Source organism: Momordica charantia (genome assembly GCF_013281855.1).
Source record: "Momordica charantia cultivar OHB3-1 chromosome 6 unlocalized genomic scaffold, Mcharantia_2.0 BLBB01000006.1, whole genome shotgun sequence".
Taxonomy (NCBI): domain Eukaryota; kingdom Viridiplantae; phylum Streptophyta; class Magnoliopsida; order Cucurbitales; family Cucurbitaceae; genus Momordica; species Momordica charantia.
Genome location: NW_028275164.1, coordinates 4306462 through 4321355, shown reverse-complemented (window position 1 = coordinate 4321355; position 14894 = coordinate 4306462). Strand labels below are relative to the sequence as shown.

At 34.1% G+C, this 14894-nt stretch overlaps 1 protein-coding gene across 5 annotated transcripts; it reads left to right on the top strand.

Moving 5' to 3' along the window:
- Positions 1–3401: 3401 nt before the first annotated feature.
- LOC111007466 (AP2/ERF and B3 domain-containing transcription factor At1g50680) lies at positions 3402–13564 on the top strand. 5 transcript variants are annotated; one of them, XM_088125729.1, is made up of 5 exons: positions 3402–4167; positions 4253–4366; positions 4707–4867; positions 5006–5099; positions 12320–13564. In XM_088125729.1, the coding sequence occupies exon 5, from the start codon at positions 12327–12329 to the stop codon at positions 13350–13352; it is 1026 nt and encodes a 341-aa protein (XP_087981855.1). In that variant the 5' UTR covers positions 3402–4167; positions 4253–4366; positions 4707–4867; positions 5006–5099; positions 12320–12326; the 3' UTR covers positions 13353–13564. The 5 variants fall into 5 exon arrangements, with proteins under 5 accessions (XP_087981855.1, XP_087981854.1, XP_087981853.1 ...); XM_088125728.1 differs by having other exon boundaries at positions 3402–4183; XM_088125727.1 differs by having other exon boundaries at positions 3402–4183; positions 4606–4867.
- Positions 13565–14894: the final 1330 nt, after the last annotated feature.

Here is a 14894-nt window from a genome sequence, read left to right as displayed (position 1 = left end):
GTTGATACAAGAGGATGGAAAAGGACCCACTTCTAGTATATCAATCATCGTGTCCTATGTTAATAGTACCCCTCAAATAAAAGCTTCAACGAACGGGACAGTTGAACAAAATAAATATTTCAAATTATATTAGCCATAAATCTTAAATGTAAAAAGATTGTGTACTCATTCTTTAAAATTACTTCCAAAGCTACATGAAATAGTTTTTCAAGAAACTATTGCCTCAAAAAAAAAAAAAAAATCGTTGTTAATTACCAGAAAGATTTTGTCGATTTCTATTATTTGTTTTATGACCAATTAAAAGTTTCATCTTCCGTTTTTTATTTTTCTAAAATCAAACCCGTCCTCCGGCTTAGACTTCTGCATTATTTTCACTTTTATTTTATTTAAACAACCTTTTTTTAAGCATAAAATACGAGGGGTGATTGAATAAGGGGGCAGCTAGATTACAGGGACAATTATCTCCAAAAATAAAACAAAAGACAAAACAAAAAACGGAAAAAAAAAAAAGAGAGAGAAAAATAAAATAAAATTATAGGGACAGGATAACCCCACCCCCAAAATTAGTCGGTGGTGTCACTTTTCCATCTTTATCCCCACCTCTTAATTTACGAGATCCGATTTTTCGGAGTAGGGACTGTGCTGGGTTTTGCAACTTGCAAACAAAGTATTGATTTCCAAATGCATCAAATAGCTGCCAAATATGTGACTCGCACAATTCTAAGTGATTTTTAACCATTTGAATGCATGTTTGAGAATGGTTTGATAATGAAGAGGAAAAGAACGAAATTTTGTTTCGATAAATCAGGGATGTGATAATCTGCTCAAATATAGAGAAAAAAAGAGACATGTGTGTGGTGTGTGTTAGTTTACCGTATACTCTCATGCTTAAGTCAAAGCTATGAGCTTAAGAGGAGAAGAAAATGAAATGGATTGACAGTTAGGAATGTATACTTTGAATGAGTGTGACCCCTTGTATTTGTAACTTTTAGGAGGAGGGCTTGTCATCGCTTAGGGGAGTTTTAAGGATATGGCCAAGTTGAGGTAGGACTCGACCTATTTTAGGATTGCGATGGATTCGAGAGTTCGGCCTGCTGGATCAGAGCTTGCATGATAGTATGAGGGCTGGGGTGCAAGAGGTCGGACCTCCTCCCTTGCCCTTCCTTCGACAAGCTCGAAATTTGTGATCTACCTGTCAGCGGGGGATGGAAGTCGCGCCCGACCTAGACACCACACCTCTAGGTCGACCACAGATGGGTCCCACCATCAAGTTGGGAGTTGTCCCAGTCTTGAACCTCCCAGAAGAATAATTTTAGCCAAAAAAATAAAAAAAAAATAATAACAAGTATGACTTTTAATAGTGAACGATACTTAAATATTAGCGTTATATTCATGTTAGCGTTAAGTATTCCACACATAATATAACAGACCTAACAAAATTTTATAATATACCTTGAGTGCTCCTCTAAATATTATAAGTATGTTACCCGTGGGGGAAGTATTTAATTTAAGTTGATAAATGATATGATAGAAAGTTGATTAAATTGGAATGAAACATTAGAGTAAAAGAAAAAAGAGAAAAAAGATGTAAAGATGTGAATAGTTGATGGGGAAAAACTAAAAGATAAGAAGAAAAAATGGTACTTTGGGCTTAGGAATGAGTAATGATGGTGACTTAGATACATCCTCCCGCTGGAATAAATCGGATTAGACATAGTCTTGTCTTTTCAAAATTTAATGTCCTATATCTCATCACCACTCCTCCACTCTCTCTCATTTTTTCATGATAAAAAAAAAACGGAAATTATTCTCAACTTTTTTTTTCTCCTTCTCATTTTGATTATTGTAATTTTGGGATCATTATTTTGGTTTCTATTATTTTAATTTTTCTTTGATTTTAATTTCGGTATTTTAAAATGTCTAACTTTTTAAAAATGATTATTTTGGTTCATTATCATAATATAAATGCTTAAATTTATCCTAATCTATAAGTTAAAACTTAATTTAATCATGTTTAAAATGATATTAAAGTATAAGGTCCTATATTCGAATACATGTATTTCCATTTCCTTTCCATTTTATTGATTTCTACCTTTTGTGCAACTTTCTAAATTTTATACAAATTTTATGTACAATAAAAATCATTTTTAACTAAAATTTAATTTGTGTGGTCTTTATTGATCATTATGTTACACATGTGGGGAAGATGAATTGAATGTACTATCATTTGTTTGTGTTCCTGTGTTACAATTGTTCTTGTTTTTCGTAAAATAATTATTCTCTTTAAAAATGGGTAAGATTTTGAATGAAAATCCATCAAGATCCTTACTCATTTTTTCATTTTTTATTGTATGGTCGTATAATCTTTTTAATAATTACTTTACAAATTTTACCATTCATTTCTCATCATATTTTATATTAACGATGGTTGTTCAATAAAAATTACATTAACCTCTGGGAGTTAATGTAATTTTTATTTTAATTATTTATTAATATTAAATAAGTTGTTAAAATAAAAATTATTCCTATCAATAAAATATTGTTTTAATTAAAAATAACATCCATGCACAATTTAATTAATATATTTATAATTAGTTAGAAATAAGGAAAATATATTTTACTAACTTTATATATCTAATTAATATTTTAATTTCATGCAATCTTAATAAATAACATCAATAAATCTCTAAAATTCATAGTAAACAACATCAATAAAATAACACGTCTATTTCAACCTTTTATCGATTCCACGGGACTTCAGTACACAGTCCTACTATTGTTTCAATGTCCAAAATTTTACTCACATTTTAATTTAAAAGTTTTAATACAACACGTGAGATGAAGATCCGAATTTAATATTTTTTTTAGTTCGAAATAGATGCTTAACAAATTCAACTAAATTTAGGTTAACTTTTAATTTAATTCAAATGCTTTATGTAAGTATTGAGTTAACATCGACAATGTTATATACATATATTTTGAATAGAGGATATGGGAGATGGAATATATAATCTCCAGGAAATAAATACATGTCAATTATCGACTTTGGGCTCACGGGGCTATATTTTTTATTATTACATTAATGTACTGTAAAAACATAATCAACAAGGAGGTAAGGTAAGTGGATTTTTGTACAGAATCAGAAAAACTAAAATGGGTATAAAAGTGATTAAAATAAAATATAAAGTGAAATTAAAATGGAAATTGTGTTGTCTGTCCCCCGTTTGGACGCAGTGGACATCTGAGGCGGACCCCACCCACCGCACCACGGAGGCAATCGGACGGTCGAGACTGGCCGTAAGTGGTCAAAGCAATCGGCGGACCGTGAGTGGTCCACGTCGTCCAAAAAGGGTCCCACCACTGTCATCTTCCATTCGTCATTTTGCTCTTCTCCTCCCCTCAAAGTTGGCCTCTGTAACTGTACGTTCATCATCATACTGTCCCACTCCGCTTTCTTCTACACTACAAATCACCGACGCTACAATTTGCTGGAATCAGAATTCACACTCACACAGAGCGGCAGAAGTTGGAAAAATGGAGATACGAAAACGACAGAGGCATGTCGTCATCATCATCATCATCATCAATGCGGTAGAAAAAGAGAAGAAACCCTAATTAACTGGTGCTCTCTGTTGCCGAGAGGGGTTTTGAATTTTGCGAGAAAATGGAAGGAAACGCGGCGTCGAATCAATCCGTAGAGATCTCCAGTTTCCTCTCCCCCAAGAGAAAAACAAAAAAGGGGGTGATTCCAGAAATGGGTGGGTTTTAAGGTCAATTGGTTGGGGCTGTTTCGGTGAATGAAATCAAATTGGAGGGAGAGAGCAAAAGGGAAGGAGAGTGACAGAAGAGAGTGAGCACACGCTGTAGCCAAATGTATGAAGGGCATACCTTTGCGGGTGCGTGCTCACTTCTCTTTCTGTCAGCTTCCCCATCATTTTCCCTTTCTGCTCACTTCACTGCCCACTGCCCACTGCCCGCTTATCGAAGACCTTCCCAGTACCCCCTTTCTTTTCTTTTCCCTCTGGTCTCTGCTTCATTTCATGGTGTCAGTCATGGCCAGATGTCCATTGCTCCATTCCTCTATCTTCCAACCCCCCACCACCCCTTTCGCCTTCCTGTGGACAAATGGAACAATAACACTGGCGGACTTCAATGCCTCTTCAAGCGGTGCTCTTCGCTAATTGTCAGTTTGTTCTCGACTCATCTAATCCATATACTATTGTATTTTTATTATACTGTTTCGTTCTTGCAGTTTTCCATGGAGAAACGCGAAACGGAAACCCCCTTTTGTTTTTTTTTGACATTGATCTCCATGGAAACTTGGAAGCGCGACTTTTCATGGTCCTCTCCTGCCTCTATTATGATGGTACAAACCGATTACTGTTCATATTTAACGGAAAATCCTTCGTATATTATTGTTGTATAGTGGAAAACCCTGATTACTGTTCCCATCTAAACCCCTAACTCCCTGCCATGTTTTGGGGTTTTCTTTATTTTCATATCGCTCGCACTGATATGTGTTTTTGTTATTTATTTATTTATTTTGGTTTCCTGAGATCTGGGTTATTCCATATCTGACCAGATATTTCTTTTATCTTCTGTTAGAATATTGGAACCTGCGAGATATATATATATATATACGCATAATTTTTGTTGCCAGAAGAGGTTTGCAGATTTTGTTTTGATATTTGCTTTCCTAAAATGAGAATTTCTGACCGTCGCGGGCTGCTACTTGGAGAAGAGCGCGAGGACTGAACCGACTCGAGTGCTGAATATGGCAATAATCTCTCGTTTTGGATTCCTGAGCGATCTGCTGTTTTCGAGTCCCAGATATGAAGCTTCCAAACCGGAAGTTTTCTCTATTCTGGTATCTAATTTATTCGATAATAATATATTTCCCGGATTTTTGTTCTCTTGCCCCCTTTCCAAAATCATCTTCTTCTTCTTATCTCTGCTTATTTATTTAAGTAGTAGCTAATTAGGGCTTGAATATTGCTTTTCTCAGCACTTGTTTGACGTTGGGAGGCAACAGCTTGCTTATTGTTCCCTTCACTTTAGATTAATTATCATCACCACCATTACCACTGTCTGGTTAAGAGGTAATCAACTTGTCTGTTGGCTTTTTCCTTCTTCCTCCTTGTTTCTAGGATTTAATAAAACTGCTCCCTTGTGATTTTTGTTCCTTTTGTTACTTGATTCTCTTCTCCCAGTTATTCTTATCCTCTTTTTGATCATTGAAGCCATATTATTTTTCTTGAACGTGGGCTTATATATGTGGGTTAATTTTACCATGTGCCCGTAGTAGCTTTGATGTTTTTTTAATTCATGTCGAAGTTGGTGCATGTTTAATGCTCTAATTTTTATTATGGTACTTTACACTTTTAGACGTGGGAAATCTCTTTGCCGTCGGGTTTCTTCTTTATGATATGTGACTGCTGAAGTTACCAAATCAATTGGTTTCTGATTTTTAATACTAATAGCATCCACTCCTACGTAAAAGGTTGAAGGTTCAATACACATACCCCACATTTGTTGTATTTTAAAAAAAAAGGTAAGACTAGTTTGCCTTTGTGAAGTTTGATTTTCATATTAAACCCAACAGTGAAAAAATCTCTTTAGTTGTCAACGATTATATGGTTTAGCAAATTGGGAGATTACAAATACTTTTCATTAGATTAAAGGAAGCAAGGAGTCTTGGCTGTCCTTTACATCCTGAAAGTGTCATTAATTTTTGGCTTGCAAATATTTGATAACCATTGCATTCAAATTTTTTGAAACTCTAGTCACTCCAATAAATTATTTGTGGACAAATGAATCTGAAAATGTGAAGTTCTTAGATCTTTTTTCTAATTTTCCTTTGAACGAAAAAGTTCTCGACTTGCTTTTTGAACTCTTTCTTATTCATACATCTATTTTGTTTTCTAAAGAAGAAAAAGGCAACCTTTCGAACGTTCATTTATTTCCTAAATGTTTTTATTTATTTATTTTAATGTGGTTGTGTCATTCAAATGAAATCATATGCAATATGTGTTACTCATTTTAAATGGAATGGAGACGTAATGAAAATGGTTAATGTGACCAAAATATAAAATTATGAACTGTTCAGTGTTGCATTCTTTTTATCAGCACACGAGCTGAAAGCTGTCAAGGAAGGAATGCTTGGCACTGAGCCAAAGCTCTGGTCCTTGGAATGTTTGTTACTGTAAGATTTAACCATTTGAGGTTACACATGAAATGACACAATAAATACTCCAAGCTTTTAAAGCTGGTGGTTCTATGTATGTTTCAAACAATGATTGAGACATCACTCTCTTTTTAAATATTTTTTTATATCTTTTTTCAGTATTTCTGAATAGTATGACCGACATTGATTTGTCTAGTTATCCTGGCATTTGTAAGATTTGTCATATAGTAAGATGCGTAGCCAGCATTTACTTCCATTGTACTTAAACTTTTAGACTTTACAGTACTTCAACTGTTTGTTATATTCATGATTATATATCTTTTCCAAGATAGAAATATGCCTTCAAGACAATAATGGTAGTGTTTCAACTTTTAATGACAAGTAATATGCCATAAATATGGGAAACATTGTACTTATTTAAGAGTACTTAAAAGTTCTACGCAGATGACATTGTACTAGTTATTGGTAGGGTACGATTGTCTATTGCCCAAGTTTGATGGTTACATTTTTTTTTTTGGTTTCAGTTTTGTATAGTGATAGAGGTATATTTCAACATCAAGATTCATTTGGTAGGATTAGTAATCAAACATATTTGAAGTTTTCATTCTGAGTTTTGATGGATAACAATATTGAAATTATTTTAGTTTGGGTAATGCGTCTGTGTCAAACACTTGTTAGAACAGACACGTGTTAGACACCGATTATACAAATTAAATATGAGTCCTTGACATTTGTTAGACATATGTCAAACACTTTTTATATATAATAAACATACATGAATAATAATATATGTTAAAAATAATAAATTTTGAGGGTGAAATCCATTAAACTTATTTTTTTCTAATCGTATCAATGCACAAACTTAATAACTTTAAATCTCTCTTGTACAAAAAGAGACATATATTTAAAGAAATGCATATTTTAGTTATTGTGTCCACGTTGTATTCATGTTTTAGATTTTTAGAAAATAATGCGTCGCTGTGTCTGTGCTTCTTTGTAGTCCACTTAACACCAATACTCATGGTGGTTAGAAATCATGACCTCTTGATATTGGTTATTTATCGTGGTATAAAGCATATAACAAATAAATTTGCATTGTTGGAATTGTTAAATATGTTTTATTCTCTATAAAATTAGGTGACTTGACGTTGATGAGTAAAATTGTAATTTTCACATTGATAAGGTTATTTATTTTGTCCCTTTTTTTTAACTAGGAAAGATGAGAAATTCTTGAAAAATGGCCAAGTACTGTCTTGAACAAAAGAAACTATCTGTCCATTGTATCTCTGTGGCTGTTTCTTTTACCGTGTTCTCTTCAAGTCAATCCATATAACCAGATTGTCGACAAGAGAAAAATATTTGCTATCATGATTATTGTCTCCTTGAATTTAAATTGTATTCTTCAGGCTGCACCTGATTATATAGTTACTAGTTCTGTAATGGTTAGCAATTTAATTTTGGAGGATATGAATTTACTCTTGTGCCTACTTAGGTATAATGTCAGATTTGGATGTATAATTATGGCTGGATGTTTGGATTTTTATTTTTATTAATGGTTTTCCCTTGTATCCGTCTCTCTTAATCTCTTTTAAGTTGCTAAATTATGGACTCTAAGTCGCATTTGTTGAATAATGTGAATGAAAGAATCCATCTATTATTTATCTTACATGTGTGGCATTGCAAAGTTGACTTTATTGTCTAGTTTGATCGATCCAAATGTAAACATATTGAACTCTATTTCTTTTACTTGAACTCTATTCTTATTTCCAAATTCCAAGTCTTAAATTTCTGGTTCTTAGCAACTAGGTCAGCAGGTCATTTCCGGGGGAAATAGAAATTTGCTTCCATCTTGACATAAAAGATAGTTTATATTCTTAGGAATGTTTGCTTGAGGTTATATACATGCTTAAAATGCTTATGATGTTCACAAACATTTAATACATTCAACTCATCAAGAAATGGAACGTTAATCTAACCATACACGAATATTAATAACTAAATAAGTGACCAAAAACTTGTGTATTCATGGTTTTTGGTCATACATAGTTGGTTGCGGGTAGGCTGTTATTGGTGTTAACTTCCTATCCTTTTTTCCCTGCATTTTTGGAAGAATGCAAGATGAGGTTTCTGTACCTATTAGTATATATCCATTAGACTCTCTACATAAAAGAACTGATCAGATGCATTTTTTACGATTGTTTGAGTTGAGAGACAGACTTGGAATATCTAAACAGAACACAAATTATCATAATTTTAATTGTTTCAAACTTTCTTCTTGTATTTTTGTAGGTCTTCCTCATTTGAATTTCTGCTGATTCAAATTTTATTTGTTCTTTTCTTTTTGTTTCTGTTGATTAACTATTTTTCATAAGATTCTATGGAAGATGAAAAAAGAACAAAAAAGCAAATTAATCGTTTTATCAATTCATTCTCTTGTATTTGCTGCTAATTAGTTATATGGTTGCTTGATTTGATATTGTCCTTACTGTTCTTGTGGATTAACAGTAGGTAAAAGAATGATAAAATGTATCGTTTCTCTTTTATTTTGTTCAACATTATCTGTTGTTAGGCTACTTGTAAATTTCATCAAATTTACTTTGCTTGCAGTTGAGTTGTTCCCTGCAACATGTACATGAATTCTAACCCTTTTGTTTTCATCCTATGTCAAGCTTTATCTCTTGTTTGCAAGTCATCATAAACCCCATCTTTTTAAATGTCTCACTCTTTAGAAGAACAATGTGAATTGTAGAGTGAATTTTGGATGACTTCTTAGAGTTTTAAGCAAAACATTTTTTCAAAATTACTTTTTTAACATGTAACCTAACCCGGTGAAAATTTTGAAAAGTGCTTTTAATGACTACAAAATGTAGTCAAGCTGAATCCACCTATTCTAGGTCTAACATTATCGACGACCCTATTCCCCATACTTCATTCTTTTGCGAGGATATATCACTTATACCGAGCCCTTGCATTCATTTCTTAACATTTGAATGGTATTGGGAAACTGGAACTCCCGATTCAACAAGGTTAAATTCACCACTAAATTTCACATATTCTGTCCCCCAACCAGACCTGTACATCGGTCAATCGGCTTGGTTTGGTATTTGAACCGACACTGAAACCGACCCTCCTTTTTCTTTATTTTTCACATGTCGGTCAGTTCCGATCGAAACTGATATATCTCTCTTTTCTTTTTCCCTTTTGTTTACCTCTTCTAAAACACAACACTTGGAGCAAGATAAAAAAGGAAAAATAAAAAATGAGTCCAGTGAAAGTGTCAGACAACAGAGAAGGAGACCAAGAACTAAAGACAAATAGTTCTTAGATCTAAGAGAGAAGAAAATAAATCATACCGAAAAAGAAAAAAAACATAACTCAAATGAGAAATCTGAGATCTGAGAGATGGAAGGTCATGCATGAAGAAATTCATGAGAGTAGGGCAAGTTAGGGCAAGCTATTGCCTTTGTTTGATTCGTTCTCACTCTGAACCTTTAAAAGGTAAGGATGCCTTCCAAGGTAGGGTGGACACTTTTCTTAAAGAGAATACGGGGGTCTCTTTTACAGGTCTTCTAAAGCAACTTTGGATTAGGAAGGATTCTAAAGTCTTGGAGAGTGATTGGGACAGTATGATGGTCATCACGAAATTTTGTGCCTTAGACGGCTGGAAGGATATAGCTGTGGCACTTAAAGAAAAGTTCTCTCAAGACTGTCATATTAACCCGTTTTTGGCAGATAAAGGGCTTTTAAAGTTCGAGGAAGATGGATTGTTGAACTCAAAGTGGGTTAATGGCTCGTGCGAAAAGTAGGAGAGTTCCATTTGAAGTTAGAGAGATGAAGCTTTGAAGACCATAGCAAGAAGGAAGTGGTGGAATGCTTTAGAGGGTGGGTAAAGATCTGCTATTTACCTTTAAATCTTTGGAATAAGCAATAATTTGAAGAAATATGATTTCATCTTGGTGGTTTAAAGATGATTTCCTACAAAATCTTAAATCTCTTGGATTGTTCAGAAGCCATGATCCAGATGGTAGAGAACTCGTGTGGATTCGTACCAACATCAATTAAAATCAACACAAACTTTGGCAGCATTATAGTTCGTGTGAAAGAGGTTGAGAGCGTTTGATCTCCAGTAAGATGTTAGTTGCAAGATCCTCCAATGTGATAGATGTTCAACGGCTTCATTTGTTGCTATCACATGAAGAGCCTCCCATGAGTTTTCATCTGACAAAAGATACTCTAAATCTGAAGTTAGGTTTGAAAATGTAGAGGGCAGCCCAAATGTTCTTCCTATTTTGGATAGCATTTCACCGAAACTCTTGTCTGCTCAAGGTAATGAATTGAGAATTGATCCTCAAACTTTAGAAGGTGCTAAGGTAGCCAAGACAACTAACGACCAGATTGATGGTAGCCCAACTCTTGACTCGGATGTACTGCCGCCTAGGACTATCCCCCCTGGCATTTTTTTACTCGAGGAAAAAGAATGACTCTTCAAGGCAAGCAAAGGAAAGAGGAGGGTTCTAGAACGGCGCTTCACCTCTCAGCCATGGTATCATCAATTGTACAAATGAGCAGGCCAATCTTCTAATCAAGGATCACGTTTTGTCTAAAGATGAAGAAGATCTCAATGTTAGTGTTAGAAGTGAAGATCCAATAGAGTATTTGGTGGAGGAAGCGCTAATGATGATTTATTAGAGTTTTTCTTACGAGAGGAATTTAATTTATTTTTTCCAGGGATAATCACTCTTCTGCAAAAATAGATTCCATTTGTTCTCCTACTCGGGAGCTGACTTTGGGAATCGAAAAAGCTTCTTGCACAGAAAATCAAAGGTTTTTTAAATTTTTTGAAGATGTTGGCCTTACCCTAGATCCAATCACTGATTACATAGGCTTTTATTATGGGCATCAGGTTTTTGGTTGGTTCCGCTTCACAGTAGTTTTGGGGATTGAGTTTCTTTCGCTTTTGTGTCTTCTCTTGGTGGAGGGAGGTTTCAGTTTCTTCTCTTCTGGTGATTAGCTTGTGTTAAGTGATGGTTTTTTGATTCCTCCTCAGCCATCTGTCCTTTGTTTTGGCGAGCTTTCTTGTAATCAGTGTTCAGTTTCTGTTTTTGGACTTCAATTCTCTTATTTTTATGGGTTTTTGTATTCAATGTGCTGTTTGTTTTTTTTTCCCTTTTTCATTTTTCGCTTCCTTTGGGTGCTTGTATCCTTGAATTTTTTTCTTCCTTTTCAGAAAAAAAATTATCTTTTATTAAAACTTGAATAGATATCTGAAGAAACTACCGCCAAGCCAAAAGAACTCGTAGCTTGTAATGATTATGCTTTTAGATTTGATTGGTAATGAGATACTGTTTCTTGAATCCTGTGAATTATGATGCTTGTTGATTTTAGCTTTTACTATTTTGCTAAAATAAGCACTAAAAGTAATGATATTCAATTTTGTGAAATTTCATTCACATCCTCTGAGGTGGCATGGGTTTTGGGATGGTGAAATGTAAAGAAGTCTTTTTTAAAATTTTTAGACATTGTTTGGTAAGAGTCAAAATGATTTATTTCATTAATTAAGTAAAAATCTTGAAAGAGTAGGAATCTTCACTGATTGGATTGAGTTAAAGGACTTTCTAGACTCAACCCAATTGTTTGGTTGCAAATACTTTCAATTCAAACAACCCTAATGATAGAGCCAATCCATTGTAATATTTGGTTTGCAACACTGTTCAACTCAGGCACTGCTCTATAAAGTTATCCAACTAAGTAAGCTTTTCTCACACTCAACTCTATTTTTAATTCGATAAAAATCAACAATCATGACATTTCCTATGATGGTATGGCACATATCATACTGATTCTTTATCATGGATTTGGATCGTCGAGGGATTCTATGATTTGATAGGTTTATTCTTCCCTATTGGCTATATATGGTATACTCCATGAACCAGAAATCTGGTATTTAATTGTTTGGTGTAGCAACTGACTGTTTTGATTAATTGGTGGAGAACTTCTTTTTGTTTGAACTTTGATGAACAACTTACTTGACATAAGCTGGTGACGTATGCTTTGGTTATGTTGGATAATAATAGTAGATTAAACGGATTAGTTCGTACAAAATCTAAGCCTTCGCTTGTCTTTTTTTTTTTTCAGAACCACCATGATGAAACAGGAGTGGCCAAGTATGATTTCAAAAATCAGGGTGAATGCAATTGCAGAAGGTTCAGATTCAAGCTGCATCACTTGTCCATTCCCAGCCAATGGATGCAGAAGACTAGGAAGGAGTTTAACCTCAAAATTCAAGGGTGTTGTCCCTCAGCAGAATGGCCACTGGGGTGCTCAAATATACGCCAATCACCAGCGTATTTGGCTTGGTACATTCAAGTCGGAGAATGATGCAGCCATGGCTTATGATAGTGCAGCCATCAGAATCAGAAGTGGAGACTGTCATAGAAACTTTCCTTGGACCAAATTTACTATTGAAGAGCCCAACTTTCAGAAACTTTACACTACAGAAGCTTTGCTTAATATGTTAAAGGATGGTTCTTATAGAACCAAATTTGCGGAGTATTTGAGGGATCGTTCTGAAAGTTCACAATCATCTGTAGGTCCCTCTGCTGGAAAGATGCATAAGAATGGAGGGACATCTATTAAGCAACTTTTTCAAAAAGAGCTGACACCAAGCGATGTTGGTAAGTTAAACCGATTGGTCATCCCAAAGAAATATGCTGTTAAATACTTCCCTCCCATATCAGCCTGTGAAAAGGAAAATGAGGAAGGTATTATCGATGACGATCGTGATGTGCAGCTGGTATTTTTTGACAAAATGATGAGACAGTGGAAATTTCGATACTGTTACTGGAAAAGCAGCCAGAGCTATGTGTTTACGCGGGGTTGGAACCGATTTGTGAAGGAAAAGCAACTGAGAGCTAATGACACAATAGCTTTCTACTTGTGTGAAGCAACAAAGGCAAGTGCTACTAAAACTACATTCTGTGTGGTGGATGTCAAAAATCGCCACAACAGTGGCAGCTCGATCGAGAACAATATCCAGAGTTGTGAAATGCAGCTGGATTTTTTGCGGGACGAAATCGAGGAATCGGTGTCGCCTAAGCAAGTAAACAATGAGATAAAAGATGATGCTGAAGTCAAGAGCTTCAAACTGTTTGGAGTGCATATTAAGTGAAAACGAGTTCTGTTCGTTCTTCCTCTTTACATCATATTTTTTTCCTGTTATAGGTAGTTTTTGTAGTAATTAAACCGCATATCTTAAACAAAGTTCATTTAAGGTATGCTTGGGAGATTCTTACTGAAACAATGTTACCCTTAGGAGGAATTATTAGAAGTGATTATTAGTTTGTAGAACATATAATTTTTTAGTATATGTTTGCTTATTTATTTTTGGGTTTTGTATAAATTGTCATATAACTTGATTTTAATTATATTCTTTTTAAAAGGGAGAGAGAAAAAAAAAACTTGATTGATTATTATGTACCCTGCCTTGCTACATTGCTCAAACAAATGTCTGCATTTAAATTCATATTGGGCTGAATTTTCTATTTAAATGTCACGAGGGGAGTTCAAATAACTTTTCTCGATCATTATATCCTTTGTGTTCATAGAATTTTTTTCTTTCATAATTATTATTAGAGATTAAGAAGGTTGTTTCTTTTAGGAGACTAAATAATAACAATTCAGTGGTTATGGAAAAGCCAAGAGTTCAAATAAACCCTATAAAATGGCCTTGTTAGTTGTTACTAATCTGTATAAGCAACTACTTAGCTAAATTAAGTTGGTTTAAGAAGCAATTAGTGATGTTTATGGGTTGGTTGGATTTTGTAATATTTTGGATCAAGTTATAGATTTCTAACCCAAATCGACCCATAAAAATTAAATTAAATTGGGTTGGTTCGGTTATATTGGGTTTCAATCAAAACTCACATCATAGAGTTATATATTGTCACATATGTAATTAACTTAAGGTTTCAAAAAAAAAAGTCAAACAACTAACTCAATCTATCCATTTGAGTTTGGGTTTCAGTTTAAATGAATTTAGATTAAAAAGTTACGATTATATACTATTGTGAATTGGGTCGGTTCAACTCAGTAGATCAAAAAATCAGATCAATCCAATCGGTGAATATAATATTATTCCAATTAGTTTTCTATGGAACCCAAATCATTTGAATTGAGTTAGGTTACTCGAATCTTTTGGATTGTCGGTTCTTTTTAACACTTTATCCCCTGTTAAGCCCTTTGTGTTAGGTTTATGATTTGGAATATATAAATAATATATCTGTTTATGTCAATCTTTATCATCTTTTTTTTTTTTTCCTTTCACCATTATTATGTCAAATAGTTTATCTCTTGAATTTTCCTATTAAAAAGAAAAAGTTGGAATGAACACTGGAGAGTAAGTATAAATCATCATAACCAACTGTCAAATTCAAATAAAACAAATTTTTTTTTTTTGAAAGTAATAGAGTTAAATTAAATTAAGCCACCTGGGCAATAATGGAAGGGAAATTAGAAGATCAAAAGGACGTTGATACCGAAATTCTCATTTTTGCTAAAAAATGAGCAGGTTTGTTACAAATTCGTGTGACGTGGGCGAAAGAAATCGAGTCGAAGGACAGAGCGAGCGAGCGCAGTTCCATCAAGAGGTTCAGTTGACCTAATGTAGAGATTTCATCCTTAAGAAGCCGAATTTCCAGGAGGAAATCAGATT

Excerpts from the sequence above, each read along its gene's own strand:
- LOC111007466 (XM_088125729.1), top strand. The coding sequence starts at position 12,327 with ATGATGAAACAGGAGTGGCCAAGTATGATTTCAAAAATCAGGGTGAAT.